This window comes from Protopterus annectens, chromosome 7.part1 (assembly GCF_019279795.1).
Source record: "Protopterus annectens isolate FY-2018-M chromosome 7.part1, PAN1.0, whole genome shotgun sequence".
In the NCBI taxonomy this organism is placed as follows: Eukaryota; Metazoa; Chordata; order Ceratodontiformes; family Protopteridae; genus Protopterus; species Protopterus annectens.
Genome location: NC_056740.1, coordinates 143,131,975 through 143,149,143, shown reverse-complemented (window position 1 = coordinate 143,149,143; position 17,169 = coordinate 143,131,975). Strand labels below are relative to the sequence as shown.

General features: G+C 39.3%; 2 protein-coding genes across 2 annotated transcripts in view; one reads left to right on the top strand and one right to left on the bottom strand.

Annotated features, from left to right (window-relative positions):
* The window catches only part of CHCHD4 (coiled-coil-helix-coiled-coil-helix domain containing 4), a 133,170-nt gene extending 127,377 nt beyond the window's left edge, over positions 1-5,793 (bottom strand). The window contains exon 1 of the mRNA XM_044078602.1: positions 5,632-5,793. Coding sequence (XP_043934537.1) covers positions 5,632-5,653 — 22 coding nt within the window. The 5' untranslated portion in view covers positions 5,654-5,793. The remainder of the gene's footprint in view (positions 1-5,631) is intronic.
* Positions 5,794-5,896: 103 nt separating this feature from the next.
* The window catches only part of TMEM43 (transmembrane protein 43), an 881,455-nt gene continuing 870,182 nt past the window's right edge, over positions 5,897-17,169 (top strand). The window contains exon 1 of the mRNA XM_044078600.1: positions 5,897-6,237. Within this exon, the coding sequence (XP_043934535.1) occupies positions 6,223-6,237 (15 nt within the window). The 5' untranslated portion in view covers positions 5,897-6,222. The remainder of the gene's footprint in view (positions 6,238-17,169) is intronic.

Here is a 17,169-nt window from a genome sequence, read left to right as displayed (position 1 = left end):
AAAAGGGGATACCCTATAGTTTTGATAGCTGAAGTAATGAATTAAGTAAACATAGGAAGGAAAACCAATTTTAGGTATAGCAGATGAACAGTTGCCAATAAGGGAAAATTTAAACAAGATTTTGGCAAAGCACTGGCGTTAGAATTCAATGTTAGTTCATGACTTGTAAGAAAAGTAATGGAAACTGAGTGGGAAAGATTCACAGAGCTTACAAACTTAGGCGGGATACCTAAAGAAACACTGAAAGTAGTTTACAGAAATTCCCAAAATTTAAAGTTTACTGGAAAGGGATTTTAGAAATAGTTTGGTAGGAAGGAAAAGAAGAGGTACATACACATGTGGATGTTGTTCCCAATGTACATATATGTCTAATAAAGAAAAGATTTACATTGCAAGTAGAAATAGATGGGTAGTTAGTAAGGAATTTTTCAATTGCGAATCTGGAGGGCTGGTGTATTTAGCTGTTTGTGAAATATGTGAATCCTTCTATATTGGGAAGACGGAACAGTTATTAAGAAAAAGGATTTATGAACATTAGTATGATATTCAATGTAAAAAGGACTTGAATGCTTTGTATAAACATACAAAAGTTTGTGCCAAAGCACGTTTCATGTTTTTTGTCTTACAGCAGGTGAAAAAAGAAGTGAGAGGGGGTTTATGGGAAGAAAAGATTAAATACAAGGAACTTTGGTGGTAATTAACTTTGCAAGCCACTATGCCACCTGGACTTGACAGTATTTCCATAGCCCCCTGTGCTCAAAATGAGAGCAGCTAAATTATAATAAAGTCTAATAAATTATACTATAAACAACATTTAGACATTTTTATATTTCATATTTTTTTTATGTATATAATTCTTTCAATTTTAATTTCACTTCACTAGACAGGATTACATTAAAGTTAACTTTTATTTACAAGTATTAGACACTAGATGGTGCAATACATTTATGAATAGCTTAGGAAGAAATTATTTTACATTTTTAAACAGTTTGAATATTTTAAATATTAGGTGTTTTTTAAACTCCTCAATTATTCACAATGTTGATCTGAAGAATGTAAAAGGTTTTATTTATACATTAGAACATTTTGCTGTCCCTCGATGTCGCTCAATTTGAATCACAATGCAGTACCTTCTGTTTAATATTCAGTGCATGGGTCTGTTTAGGATGTTGTATTAGTTGATTATTGTTTAATTAATTGTGTGTGTTTAAACCAAAGATTTTACGTTTGAACATGCTTCGTGCCTGATAAATGGAGAGCAGCAACAGTCATCCCCATGCACAAAGGTGGGCCATCTACAGACCCTACAAACTGCAGATCCATTAGTCTCGCAAGTTTCATATGCAAAGAATTATCAAGGAAATGATCAATAACATAGTAAAATTCCAGACACTGGACCCACTCCAGTTTGATTTGTCAAGGGCAAGTCATGCCTACTCAACCTGGTGGATGTCTGAGAAAGTCACTAAAGCAATGGATAAGGGCAAAATGGTTCACACTCCCTACCTTCATCTGGCCAAAGCATATGACACAATGCTCTGCTCAGGCACTGTAGACCAACTCAAAATGTTGGGTACAAACCTGGTGGATAGCCAACTGGCTCAGACAGGTCCGAGGAATTTAGAACTGGGGAGTTCCACCTCTACAAAAAGAGGCCAGTCACATACTTTTTGGCATTTACTTCTCTGAAAGTAAAGCCAATATTGATGGCCTATGGCTGACTAAATCTGCAGATGATTGCAAATTAGGAGCAGTCACTGAATCCCACACCGACACAAATGTTCTCCAAGAAGGGCCGACAAAGACAAACAACTGGTGTCAGAGCCAAGGACTAAAACTAAATGCCAAGAAATGCACAACAGTATCCTTCAGGAAGGCATCCACACAAGGTAACTATCTTATTGACAACACAATCTTTAAGAGTTGTCAGCAGTCAGGGTCTTGGGACACACACAGACAGTAATGTAGCCTTTGATCATCACGTCTCTACAGCAGTGAGGAAATCATTCTATATTGCACAACTTATAAACAAAGGTATAGCATCTAGGTCCAATAAGATCTATCACAGAGTACAATGCCTCCACTGATTTATACCTAACCAGGCATATCCAACAAATGCAATGTCCACAGAGATTCCTCACTAAAAGAATACAGGGCATAAACAACATGTCCTGTGCATACTGCCTCAAGGCCCTATCCATGTATTCCATCTCCTACAGGTTATTGAGGGGAGATCTATGCCTGGCATACAAGGCATTGTCAGACCACACTCTGATGGGACTTTTGCATATCTGCAAAACAAACAGCACTAAACCTTGCCTGTAATATAAACAGGACCTGCTGGAGAGACAGGTATGTATCCCAGAGACTACTCCATCTCTGGGGCAGATTCTGTGAAGCAGAGTTCCTCCCTAACTCAATTCAAGTGTAACTGGACAATTTGATAGGGAACAGGAATTTCATCCCTGGTTTGGCACCTGTGTCTCTAATGGACATGGGTAGCCTGTAAATGGTTCATTTCCCAGGCCCCAGCTTATAAATGTTTCATCTTCGAAGCCCCTGCTTACACTTATCAAGGATACCAGAACTTGTCAGACAGTTGGGAAGCATGGCTAGGCTTAAAAAGGCCCTTATAGCCATTAACCTAGTAAACACCTATGAACCTATTGCACAATAGTTTCTTTTCTCCCCATGCAGTAAAACACATTTATGTTACTACTGGCAATGCAGCCTGAAATGAGTGATGATAATCAACAGTCATAATCCATGTCTACTAAAAAAAAAAAGTGTATGTCTGAATAACTCTACAGAAAACTTACACTTAAATGAACCATTACACATTTCCTTATATCTTTACCATAAACAGTACAGACAACAATTAACAGGCATCTGTAAGGAGATATGACAACCAATTAATGCAGCATAAAAAATTATTTAAATAATAATGAAACTGCCTGACGAGCAGTGTCAGTTGGCCATGACGATACAGTATATCCCACAGCTAACATTACTTGTATCAAGTGTAATCTGTACATTAAATTAAAGGTACCACTATCTTAATATCATGGCCTATAGTGCTGGAAAAGAAGCTGCCTTTTTTCTTGCACAGCCGTGTACTGTGTACAAGACTGATGCATGGAGTTCTGTGATACTGCTGTAGGCTGGCCACCAACACGGTCCTCAGTGGTTGAAGGAATAATAATGGAAGCTGCACTGCCATCATGGGGCAGTTCAGTACCAGAGTGATGCATAATCATGCCAAACAGAATGGAGCATGCAGTAAACATCTTGCACCCAGGGTCATATTAAAGGGCACCTCTTGACTCATTCAGGCATCAGAAACAGGCTTTCAGCAGAACAAACACTAACTCAATGACAATCTGTGTCTGGAGCAGGGTGGTCTTGAAGTGTTCCTCAGCAGCTACCCTAGGGTTATGGACCTGCATCATCAGCCATGGCTTGAGTGAGCAGCCTGTATCACCTGCAAAGGAAAATGGGGAGGGAACATAAAGGCAGAATTTATTACTAAACAAAACATTTACCAAATTTTTACCTACATAAATTAATACGACTGGAAAAATTTGCACTTACCAGCAAGGTAACCACAGGGTATCCTACCATGCAGGAAGAGACAGTATAAGTGAGTTTACGTGCCAGATGTGAGAATCATGGGCACTGCCAGACTGCCGGGCTAACGACTTGGTGATGCACTCCCATGCCTCACACATTACCTGGTAGCTGATGGAATTGGTAGCCCTTGTTGCTCCAGTACCCCCACCTGTGGTGCAGATATGGCCCTAATGGCAACATGGATTCATCCATTACATTAAGCACCTCTGAAAAACATGACATTCCATAGAAGGCTCTCAAGGATCTGGCTCAGTCCTGAGGAGACAGTGGCAGATAAATATACTGCTCCAACTGGTCCCCAGTTTCTCTCTGGAAAGTCCTCATGACAATTTCAGTCAGGGCTATATATGCACTCTGGTGCCCACAGGTATAGGAATACCATGCATCAACCCTCAGTCTGAGAGTGCCATACAAACTCACTAAATCCTTTACATTACTGTCCTCTCTAAATATACCAAAAATTCCTTACTCAGTACAGTATGAATGTGTTAATCCTCATCTAAAACTGCACCTTCTCAGCTGGCAAATGCCACTGGATGTCTGTGTATTTTGATCAGCTAAGACAAGCAGCTTCTGAGTATTTTGATCAGCTAAGACAAGCAGCACACAACAAGACATAGCCAGGGTGGCAGCTATAGCATGCATCTTCGCCAAGTGCAAAGTCTGTGAGGTGAAGACCTTAACTATTATGCCAAACCTGCCCCCCCTACCAAAAAAAAAAAAAAAAACAGTCAAAGTGGGATTTGAACTCATGCCTCCATCTGGAAACCACAATACCAATCATCCATGGAGCAGGTTTAATTCTAGAGTTTGCCACCCAAGACCACTCGACGATCTTGACAGTCATTGAGAACCTACACAAAAAAAGCATGACTTCACTTTTTATAAGATATGTATGCACAGTGCAGACGCACACAAAAAGCAACTGTAAAAATATCTTATTTGCATAAGGCATTAAATCCCATTGCCTCATTTGGATAAGTTTTCATAACCTGTGCAAAATGGCTGCACCTATGAATCCCACCAAACATGCACTTAGCTGCAGCCAGCTCAGATTTCCACTGGATACAAACACAGCGAGTATAAATACCACCATGCCTCTAAAGTGTACCTCATTACAAGGAACTTCATTTGGTGTCTTAAAAAGTTCATGGCCCTCAAAGTTCCACACTGAAAAGGTTTGTCACACATTCAGTGTTAAACTGATATTCATGGTTAATAGAAATGAATCATATTAATTCATTAAAATACCTTTTTGACAAGTAACATCACCATATTTTAACCTTCCTATGGCCACGAAGTGGATAGTCACCCATTAGTATGTGTTCCACATTTTGCTCATTTGTTCCACATTCTAGTGTTCCTCGTTTTAGATATGGAAGGTTGAGAGCCATGAATACCACCCACAGTTTTCACAAACACTGACTTTAAGTTCTCAGCTTTATCAGTCTAACACAAGTAAAGCCCTAACGTGTTTCTCTGAAATTTGCTGTCTATGTTGGAGGTCATAATCTTCTTTCTCTACTAACTCTTTTCATTTTAAATGTATATAGAAAGTGGTGGCACATCCCTTTTGTTGCAACTTTTTTCCATTTCCTACACAGTGTATAGCTCTTTCACGCAAGCCAAAGCATTGACCCCATTACCAAATTCCTTACTTAAAGAGATAGCATGCATTTGTTAAGAAAGCTACTTGAAGTACATTTCACCATTAAGAAATCGCATTGAGCAACTCAATTAATTCAAAATTCCGACTAAATTTTAACATCATTACCACATACTGATTCAAAGAAAACGACTCATAGAACTGTAAACATAACCCCTTTCTCCACAAATTACATTTTTTCGCCACCTGATTGGTAATTTGATTTCCCAACAGCGTATTAATCTAACCTTTATTTACATGAATAGGGAAGACATGCTTCCACTCTCAGGTGAGTACCTCCAGACAATGCTGGCTAAGGGTCACACTAGCAACCAAAATACTAATACATTGCTAACCTTCTTGCCGACAGTAGGACATGGTTATGAAGCAATCTCAGCTTTCAAGACCAGCCACGCAGGATCGGCACTCTTACTACCAAACCCGCAATTAAAAACTCCACTATTACCAGTCTCCTTCAACCTGTAACCAACTTCACCTCGGTACCATGTACACGCTGTGACCTCTCACCCGCACGCACTACTTCCGACCTTTCACCTTCTGTCACGTAGCCCCATCAAATGCTACGGCAAACTAGATATCTTAATGTCATTGCTGACCCTATAAACAGCAGGTTTGAAATTCGGAATATAATTATGAGAAATTCACATTGTTTTTAAATTACAAAGCAATGACATTCTACTCATTCCTACGAGAGTGCTATCAGAACATACCAGGACTACATGGTCCACAGTACGCTTGTGCGTACGACGGAAACTTCATTTGAAGGAAGTCGTGGGAAAGTTATGAGATGTAGCTGGATACTCTTGACTGAAGGGATTTAGTAATTGTACAAGTTAATAGAAAAAAAGGTTTAAAATTGTGTACATTTGTGCAGTCGGTATAAATAATCACGCACAGCTGACAGCGTTTGCACATACAATAAAAATATGGACAAACATCTAGTAAGTTTTCATAAGTTTAGTTTTACTTTTTAAGTTCTAGGTGCAAGTATGATAGTTTATTCCGTAGGTAGAAGTGTGAAAAAAATGCTTACTCGTTCAACTTTATTTCTCATATTCCGTCTTTGTAGATGTAACGTGGTAGACCATTTAATGTCTAGAATTTGTTAAACATTGTGTGTACATTGTTGAACAGAGCTAAAATTTTAATGCAACTATTCGTCGTTACGTGTATTTGAAGATCGTTAACGTTGCCCATCTGAAGCAAACTAAACATCATCTCATGTTTTCGTTAGGACATCCATCATAGCTTTTAATCTCTTGCCTCCAGAATCAGGAAAAAATCCAGAAATAATAAGGGAGAATTTTTAAAATAATACTGCTATCAACTTGATAAGTTGACAGATAAGATAATGCAAATTGCAAAGTCTGTAGCTTTAATTATTGTTACTATACCTCGCAAGTGTACCTCATTACAAGGAATGTTCCTCATTTGAGGTCCTAAAGTGTTTATATTCCTCGAAGTTCCCAATTGAAAACATCTGTCACACATTCAGTGTTAGGAATTTTTAACTGGTATCAATGATAGAGAGCAGAATCAAATTGATACATCAGGATACGTTTTTTATGTATAAAAAAATAACACATTTTAACAATCCTATGAGCTTCCTAGATGAAGTTGTTAGTAACCAGTTAGTGTTCCACATTTTGCCCATTTGTGCCATATTATAAGTGGCAATCTTCTTCATTTTGGATCATAGGAGGTTACTAGGCTAATGGCCCTGGTGCCCTTACAAGCCTAGCCAAGAGTTTATCCCCAAAAAGAAACCTCAGTCATCAGCACCTATTGTCCCTGTCAATGAGGACACATGTGGAACTCCTGTGACAAATTTGTGGTTTCCTTGGAGATGGAAAGTTGAGTACTATGACTAATTCATCACTTCTTATAGGTTCATAGATTAGGTACTAAGCTAACTGCTGTTGTGAGCTGTTTTAAGCCTAGCCAATTACCTCATGTTGGAATCAAACCCTGCAGTTTGTGTCTGTAAACATCTTAACCATTATGCCAACCTCTCACCCAAAATGTTCTTTCAAATGTCAACCAAGTGAACACAAACAGGCACACACAGACATAATTGACTGCAATGAGAACAGAACCCTTAACTAACTAAGGACTTCTCCCAAAGTCATCAGTTTTAGGATGGACAGAGCAAAATTATGAGCCAGAATCAATTACAGTTGAGATATATGTACACCTCAACTTAAGTGACATCTATTCAGCTTCATTAGTTTTTTTAATGGTTTCTGTAAGGCCATTTGTGGGAATCAAGGCTGTACAACATTAGTTGTTAGAAGGGCACACTCCTCTCAAATCTCCAGATTTTTGCCTTGTATGTTTGCTTTGTTTCATACAAATTTATGTTTTTCTGCAAATCATTGAGGGTTTAGGTCTTCATGACATATTTTAATTTCGGACTTCATGTCCTTAAAAACGCACATGTTGTTTTAGCAACTTTCTCAGTTAATAAGGGCAATATTTAAAATCTCCTCTTATTTTTGGCTTCGTCCATATTTCTTACACTTAGATGTTGAGAGATGTGGAAGAGCATAATGTGGCCACATACCTTTGCTGGTTGTTTCATTATTTGATTCCTGCAAATACAATGTATAAGCCGCCTTTTTTGAAAACGAATACATCATGAAACGGGAACTAATACAGGCAAACTTTGTTCGCAAATTTTCAGGATAATGGTTATTTATTTAGATTCCATGGCAGGACTAGCCACCTGGAGGTGTAACCTTTGGCTCTAGTTGATTGTCACTGTTGAAGTGACACTCCAACCCCATAAGGCCTTCTTTAGCTATGTTAGAAACCTAGGAGGAAACTCCCAGATATGCTCAGAATTAGTTCAAAATGATGTGAAGCTTACTGAACCTACAGACATTGCCAACATACTGGCTGACAGGTTCAGTGCTAACTTCTCCCCCCCTCCCCCCTAAAAGGAGAGATATCCATACCAGAGGATTGTAGCCCCCCCAAACATCTCTAAAGCCCAGGTGAGAACTGCTTTCTCCAAGGCAAAAAACACAGCATCCATGGGACCGGATGGTGTCCCCGGCTGTGTGCTCCACGAACTCAATGAGGAATTAAACCCGCAGTTAGGACAGCTGTTTAATCTTAGCCTCACCTCAGAATACGTACCCAAGGAGTGGCGCACGGCGACTGTGGTCCCACTTCACAAGGGCGGTGCCTCCATCGACCCTGGAAATTACCGTCCCATTAGCTTGACAAGCCTTATCTGCAAAGCCATGGAGAGGATCATAATGGAACTCATAAATAAAGACATAGGGAAATTGCAGACTTTGGATCCAACCCAGTTTGGCTTTGTCAAAGGCAGATCATGCCTTTTAAACTTGGTTGACTTTTTCGAAACAGTCACCAAGGCCATTGATGAGGGTAAGGCAGTCCATACAGCCTACCTCGACTTGGCAAAGGCCTTCGACACAATACCCCACTCAGGTATCATCGAAAAACTCATCAGCTTGAATGTAAACCCATACATCACAAGATGGGTTGCAAACTGGCTAAGTGACAGAACCCACAGGGTCAGAGTTGCTGGCGCCATGTCAGACTCAAAGCCGGTCACAAGTGGTGTCCCACAGGGCTCAGTCCTGGGTCCACTCTTGTTCGGCATCTACTTTTCTGAAGTACAAGCAAACACAGGAGGGTTATGGCTGACAAAGTTTGCAGATGACTGCAAACTGGGCGCCATAGTCGAAAACACATCTGACACAGATATCCTTCAGAAGGGCCTCACAGAAACGGATAACTGGTGCCAGAGCCATGGCCTAAAGTTAAACGCCAAGAAATGCATAGTCATACCCTTCGGGAAAAACAAGGTTACCCCTAGCTACCATATAGGTGGCAATCCACTGAGCACAGAAGAAGTTATCAGGGATCTGGGGACCCAGGTTGACAGTACCCTTTCGTTTGACACTCACGTTGCTAAAGTAGTTAGGAAGACCTTCTACATTGCCCACCTGATCATGAAGGGATTCACATCTAGATCAAGGGAGGTCATCGTCCCCCTGTACTCATCACTCATTAGACCAATGATTGAGTACAATTCCCCATTCGGAATGTATCTGACCCGACACCTGCAGCAGCTGGAAAGGCCCCAAAAGTTCCTCACCAAAAGGATAAAGGGTCTCAAAAATATGTCTTATGCTGCCCGACTGAAAGAACTCCAGCTCTGTTCAGTCGCATACCGCTTGCTCAGAGGTGACCTGTGCCTGACATACAAGGCCATGTCAAACCCAGATTTGATGAATATGCTTCACCTCAAAAAATCTAGATCCCTCAGAACCACAAGGGCGGGAGACTTAAAGCTTGACACGGTTATTAATAGAACGTGCTGGAGGGACAGATTCATCACCCAGAGACTCCCTATGCTGTGGAACAAAATCCCGGTACATGTGAGGCAGAGCACCTCGCTGGCCTCGTTCAAGAGGAATCTTGACCAATGGATGGGAGATCGCAGATATACCCCAGGGATTACTTCAGTGTCACTGCTTGACAGAGGCACAGCAAAATAATAGGCATAGTTTTCTTCAAACTAAAGGGGTGGCGAAAGCCACATAACTATGGGCTAGGCTTATAAATGCCCCTGGGCAGATAGCCTAGTATGAACCTATGAACCTATGTGTAAAAATGGGAAAAAAAGTTTATGGATGGATGGTTCTTTTTTAGGTTGTAAATGTAATTTTTCACATTCAAGTTATAGTAGAATACAATATAAATCTCATCCAATCACAAAATTATTTAAATTAAAGCATTTAAAACATCCCATTACAAAAAAAACTTTCTTAAATGTCTTAACTTTGAAGCGCATTTAATATTCATGGTGTCACTGTATCCTGAGCACTTAGTGGAGTTGCATCTTAATTGCTATTTAGCTTCACATTGTAGTAAATAATGTTGATTACCTCCATGAAGCCTAGCACTTTGTCTTGCTAATGTGTTGTTTGTTGTGTGTGTTTTATTTTATAGCAGCATTAATATGTGCTTTGATTTTAGTGTGAAGGGTACGTTATGTTTTCCAAGTATCTGATTTGTGTAGCTTGCATATTTAAAACTGAACACCAAAATCAGGGTGTGCAGTTACATTTATTTCATTTATAATAGAACATGTAGAGTATCTACCACAATTAATGGGTAACACATTTTAAATTTCCACTATTTAGTGCTCTGTGAATACAGATATTAAAATGTTCTCTAAAAAGTTTGTTCTTTTCAGCAACAACAGAATTACTTATCACTATGTCCCAAATTTTCCTGATAATGTAAATAGGTTTGGTTGCAGCACTTGTATTTTCTCATCACACATGTATTGCTGATTTTTTTCTCTGTACATTTTAGAATCCACCTTCTTGCTGGTATTTCTGTATTTTAAAAGGCATTGATATTATTTCCATTGAGTTTACTTTTTCAGTACATTAATATGTTCTAATAATGCTAGTGTGTTTTTTTTAAAAAAAAATTGTTAAATCGATTTGAAGTATTACACATTGAGTTTGATGTTGGGCCTAATGTGGTTGGTTGTTTATTTGTTTACTTAGCATTTGATAACCAGATAGGTGGTCTGTTGTCTTGACCTATTTTAGCCATAAACTGAGCTCTTTGAGTAGAAAATACAGTAGTTGTAACAAACTCAGATGATACAGTAGTTTATCGTAACATAAAGTATGAGGTACAACAAATACATTTTTATAATCAGTGAGCATTTCAGTGCTGTCAAAAGTTTGACACATCGAGTAATGTATATTAGGTATGCAGATACAAAAGAAAGTTTTATTAGTGGTATGTGGTGTTAGAAGTATAATACCGTTATAGAATTTCCTGACTGTTGTCTAGCATCTAGAATTTATAGTGTTATGAGAGATTAACCATTGCCACAGTAGAAGTTGCATGTAAATTCTGCATGAAGATCGTTTTTAAAGTTTAACAATACTAATGATTTCTTGTTTTTTAACATCAGTAGGTAAGTGGTTCCAGGTAGCAGGTCCCAGGCTTGAAAACACTTTTTGGCCAACTCTAATATCAAATGGAAGGGGTTCCAAACAGAGACAGCTGTCCTGACAGAGAAGTTCTGAGGTCATAACTTTTTTCTCGTTTTGAAAGTTTCTGTTTTAGAGGAGGCAGTAACTCTGATTTAATATCTCAAAGATTGGAGTACTTGAATGATGATGCCCTTTCAAACAGTTTCTAATTGTGCATCCAGTGATCTGCTAAAAGAATGAGGCTACAGACTTTGTTTTTGACAGTCTGTATTCCTGGATATTATGGACTGAATGCAGCACAAGAAAGATGTATTGAAATTAGCATATTTTTACCAATAATTAAAATGGGAAGTGGACAGAAGAGATAAAAGTTTTAATTGAGCCAGGACTTATTAATGATATTGTCTGATTGTATGTAATGTAATGGAAGGAGAATGGCCTCATATAAGGCCTAGGTGTCTCAGTTCAATGACACTGAGAATGATATCTCCTTTGTAATCTACTAGGAGAATAGTAAGAGTAGTAGCCAATGGTTAGGAGACTTTCACAGTTTGATCAGAACTGTATTCATCTTGATTTGCGTTTTTGTGAGTTTATATTAAATGACACTCTGTTTGAATTCAGTGGTGGATGTTAACTACAGTGCTGTGGTACTCCTACGTATTCTGGAAATCTTGCTTATGAGCAAGAAGGGTTATTGTTATCCAAGTAGTTGTGTATTATAAAGGTCATTTACCAGCGTAGCCTGTTGATCTGAGTGGACCAGTTTCTGGCACAGTCTGGATGATGAATGAAAAAATAGACATGACTAGATGCAGCAAGCAATTTAGCTGACATCCAAGTTTTGACACCTTCACTTAGAAAACACAGCAGTGAATTATGTAGCAATTAGATAATTAAAAATACAAGTTGAAACTGGTAGGTCTTATATTCAGCTGAATAAAAGAGTTAGACTACACACACAAACAGCGTTTACAAGTAACAATAAAAAGCAATAAGTTTGACAATACTAAGCAGAGGAATAGGAACAGGAATCTGTCAAATTAAAGCATGGGAGAGGTGAGTGGTTAGGTTATGTGGATGATCCAGCAATGGTTTTCTCTCTTGATCCAGATGGCAAAAGGGCTGCCTTTTCTGCCTCGGTGTTGCACTCCGCCGACTTCAAGTCAGAGGGACTTTGGTGCACCCAAATCTTAGGACCTTAAAGATAGTCAAGTGAATCCTGTCAGCCCAGTACTTTTTAAGAACAGACTGAGGAGGTCATTAGCAGGAAACTAGTGTAGCTAGCATAAGAAAATTTTATTTTCCAAATGGAAGAGAGTCTTAGTTTGGTGTGCATCTGAAGAGTTGAGCCTGAAGGAGTGGCTAGAACTACAAGTCTGATAGTAGCTACCAGATCACTTCTCGAAGAGTCTTTTTTGCATCTTTATCAAAATGCACCTCTTTCTACAGCCTCCTTTTTTAGACCACTACATGGTGAGGCAGTCTTTAAAGGGGGGGGGGGGTACTTTACTTAAAATTACTGAGAAAGTTGGTACCGCCACCTTTGGGACCTGGATTTTGCCATCCAAAATCTGCCTCTGTTTCACTTTTAGCTCACTTTCTGTATCATTTGAAATTCCTGTCTTGTAAATGTGTTTTCTTAGTGACAATAAGTTTAGCTAGAAATTTTATTTTAATTAAATTATAGTGGAATATCTGCATTTTAAAACAGTACATTTTACAAGAAACTAGGATTTTTGAAACTTTATATGGAATAGTTTTGAAATGAAGTTGCATGTTGCAGTTTGCTAGGACTGCCCTAGAATAGAACTTAACTTTGTTCAGTTTTTTTTTTGTGTTAAATCTTTACTTGTCTACTTGGTTTTACAGACTGTGCATGTATTTTGATGCCGATATCATCTTGTGCATCCATTTTTTTGAAATTGACATTTTCTTTCTATTTTGTCTGAAGATTTTGCAGTGTGTATTTTATACTTCTGTTTGTAATTATTACTGCAGGAATCTTAAGGAAGTATTCTTGCTGGAAGCTTTAATGTGTAATTTTCTTTCTCTGAAGGAATTTTACTGCATTCACTATTGTACAGTTATGCAATGCATGATGTTCAGATGTCTGTGAACTTGCGTTACCCACAACCAAACGGTATATGTTGCAGTTACAAACGGACATTTAAAAAATAATTTTTTTTTTTTTTAAATAAAGCTGTTGTGTTATGATACTTATTTTGTGTAGTCTCTTAATTACCAAAGTATCTGGGGAAAAGTTGGTGCCCATTGTAGGTCTGTGTATATGACAATTCTTACTTAGTCAGTGTATAAGTTGTAGTGTAGTTAATGTGATTTGTTTTCATTAGAGAGACATGAGTGCGAATACTTCCAGCTGTTTATTAGGTCATTTGCACACTGTGCTTACATAATGCAAGAGAACTTAATGATTTTAATTTTTTTTTAACTGGTAACCCATTTTATGGAGCAGTACTCTGTGTTGGAGGGTAGACATTTGTTTTGTGTAACAAAGGTGCTTGCTTTAGTTTCACCACGTAGCAGAGCAGAGTATGGAGGCCATAGGTTCATAGGTAGGTACTAGGCTATCGGCCCAAGGGCCTACGTAAGCCTAGCCAGCAAGGTACCATAGCTTACGCCACCCAAGAAAGTTATTTTCCTGTGCCACAGTCCAGCAGAGAGACAGAAGTGATCCCTGGGGTGTATTTCCTATTTCCCATCCACTCATCAAGATTTTTCTTGAAGAGTGCTAATGAAGAACTTTGCTTGACATAAATGGGTAGCTTGTTCCAGAGTATAGAAAGTCTCTGGGACAGGACTCCATCCCTCCAGCATGTCCTGTTTATTGTGGTGACAAGGTTTAGGTCCCTAGAGCGTGTAGCGTGGCAGGATTGGGATTTTTTTAGGTGTAGCATGTTCAACAGCTCTGGGTTTGACATAACTTTATATGTTAGGCAGAGATCACCTCGGAGTAGGCAATATGCTATGGAGTAAAGCTGGAGTTTTTTGAGGCAGTCAGTGTAGGGCATTTGTTTGAGGCCAGTAATTCTCTTTGTGAGGTACTTCTGTGGCCTTTCCAGCTGCTGCAGATGTCTTGTGAGGTACATTCCAAAAGGGGCGTTGTGCTCTATAATGGGTCTAATGAGTGACGAGTAGAGGGGAACAATGACCTCTTTTTTCCTGGATGAGAACCCTTTTATGATGGTGTGCCATGTAGAAGGACTTCCTGACTACTGTTGCGATGTGACTATCAAAGGAGAGACTACTGTCCACCTGGGTCCCAAGGTCTCTTATCATGCATTCGGTGTTAAGTAGATTGCTGCTTCTGTGGTAGTTCATGGGTACAGAGTTTTTACCAAAGGGGATGACACTGCACTTTTTGGCATTGAGCTTGAGGCCATGGCTCTGACACCAGGCATCTGTCTCAGTGGGCCCCTTCTGTAGGATGTCCACATCATTTGGGGACTTGACTATGGCTCCTAGTTTGCAGTCATCTGCGAACTTCATCAGCCAGAGACCTTCTGTGTTAGCCTGTACTTCAGAGAAGTAGATACCAAACAGGAGAGGTCCCAGGACGGAACCCTGTGGCATTCCACTTGTCACTACCTTGAGGTCAGATTTAGAGTCTGCAACTTTTACAGTGTAGGTTCTGTCAGTGAGCCAGTTGGCAACCCATCATGTGACGTAGGGATTTATACCTAGTTTAGTGAGTTTAGATATAATTCCAGAATGGGGGATGGTGTTGAAAGCCTTGGCGAGGTCAAGATAGACTGTGTGAACCACCTTACCCTCATCCACAGCTTTGGTGACTGCCTCAAACAAGTCGATCAGGTTCAGGAGGCATGATCTGCCTTTCACAAACCCGAACTGGGTGGGATCCAGAGTTTGGAGGTTGCCAATGTCTTTGTTTATGAGTTCCATGATGATACATTCCATGGCCTTGCAGACCAGGCTTGTCAGGCTAATAGGTCGATAGTTCCCGGGATCAGTGGTGGCTCCCCCTTTGTGGAGTGGGATAACTGTTGCTGTGCCCCATTCAGTGGGCACAAAGCCTGATGCGAGGCTATTATTGAACATGGTTCTAAGTGGGGAGCCAGTTCATTCTGAAGTTCGTGTAAAATGCAGCCTGGGATGTTGTCCAGTCCCATGGATGCTGTGTTTTTGGCTTTATAGAGTGCAGCTTTTACCTGCATAGCTGTGATTACAGGGACTCTGCATTCTTCCTGTATAGATATGGGCCCTTTAGAGGGTGAGAGGGGGGTAAAGTTAGCACTGAACCGATCTGCCAGGATGTTGGCAGTATCAGTTGGTTCTATAATTTTCGTGCCTTTGTGCTGTAACTCAGAGCAGATCTGGGTGTTGCCATCTAGATTCTTGACATAGCTATAGAATGCTTTGTGGTTGTCCTTGGATTTAGTGGCAATTTTGTTTTCGTAGCTAGCTTTGGAGGATCTTGTAAGGGATCTCAGCTTTTTACTGAGGCTGACCAGGGAGCTCCTCCACTCATGGGATTTTACTCTCTTTTGCAACAGTTTCTTCCTTCTGTTGTACAGTTTGTTTATGGCAGGGGACCATAGCATTTTTGTACAGACACAGTCACATTGATTTATTCTACCTTTTGTTTGATTCCACATCCTGACATGTTCTTTGGATACTGTTTAATTTGCACATACCTCTCAACTGTCCCTAATTTTCAGGAACATCCCTGATTTTAACTGAAATTTTAGCATTGTCCCTCTTAATCCCACCTAAAAATGATGACTTTTGAAGAAAAGGTGATGAATTATTCTTAATAAATGACAATAATTAGAGTTAAAGACTCATTTTACTTTAGAAAATGTATATTCACTCATGTTCTGTTATTTTTCAGTGTCTCAAGTTACTAACACTAGTATGTAAAAAGTGTCCCTGATTGTCAACTGATTATTTCTGGATTTGTCCCTTCTTCTTTTGGGATTTGTTCCTGATTGGTTGAGAACTGTGATTTGGAGTGAACCAATATTTGTGAACAAGCCGTTGGTCATGTTTTTGAATATTAATACCAGTTCATTTTATAATACCCAGTAACAACCCCCTGGTGCCGTCTTGTTGCTGTTATATACTTGCTAACGCTGGGAAGTCGGATAGACATTATGCAATATAATTGCAGCTTTTTTATTTTATTTTGTTTTTTTTTTACTGTCAAAACATAGTTCCTTTAAAATCATTAACTATTGTGGTAGAATTTTACTATTTGAATCTGACAGCATTGAAAGGTATGCAACATTAACATAATACTGCTAAAAGTAAAACATCTTGTGATGAGAAATGCTGACAGCTGGCGAAATATCCACATTTATTTTAATACTTTTCTGAAATATTATTTCTGTCTACTGCTGTCTGACACCCCAAACTCATTTTGTCAACTAGTCTTTAAATAAATAAAACATTATTTGTAAATGGAAAGATCAAAGATCAAGCTTACTGCATAAAATTAAACACCATTGTGAGTGTGGTCAGAACTGCTTTGCCCAGCTGAACATGTCTGACCATTCCACCACTATGTAGCGGTAGTGGACTGTGTGGTTGGGAAGAGTAGCATATAAGATGACTGTTAATTAAGTGCATTCGCCAGAATCCTGAAATGTAAAAGCTGCACACAGACTTGTTCTTCCTTTACATCTTTTCTAGGTCTCCCTGGTATATAGGATGAAAGCCTTTTGCATCTTTATCCTTACTGGCATCCAGTATTAGAATCCTACCAAGAATTGGTCATTTTTCTGCCAAGTTAAAAGCACACCTGTCTAATGATGCAAAATGCAGCTGTAATATCTGGATGGTGGGCAGAAGCAGCAATGATACCACATACATCTTCCTAAAGCAGTCTTTATC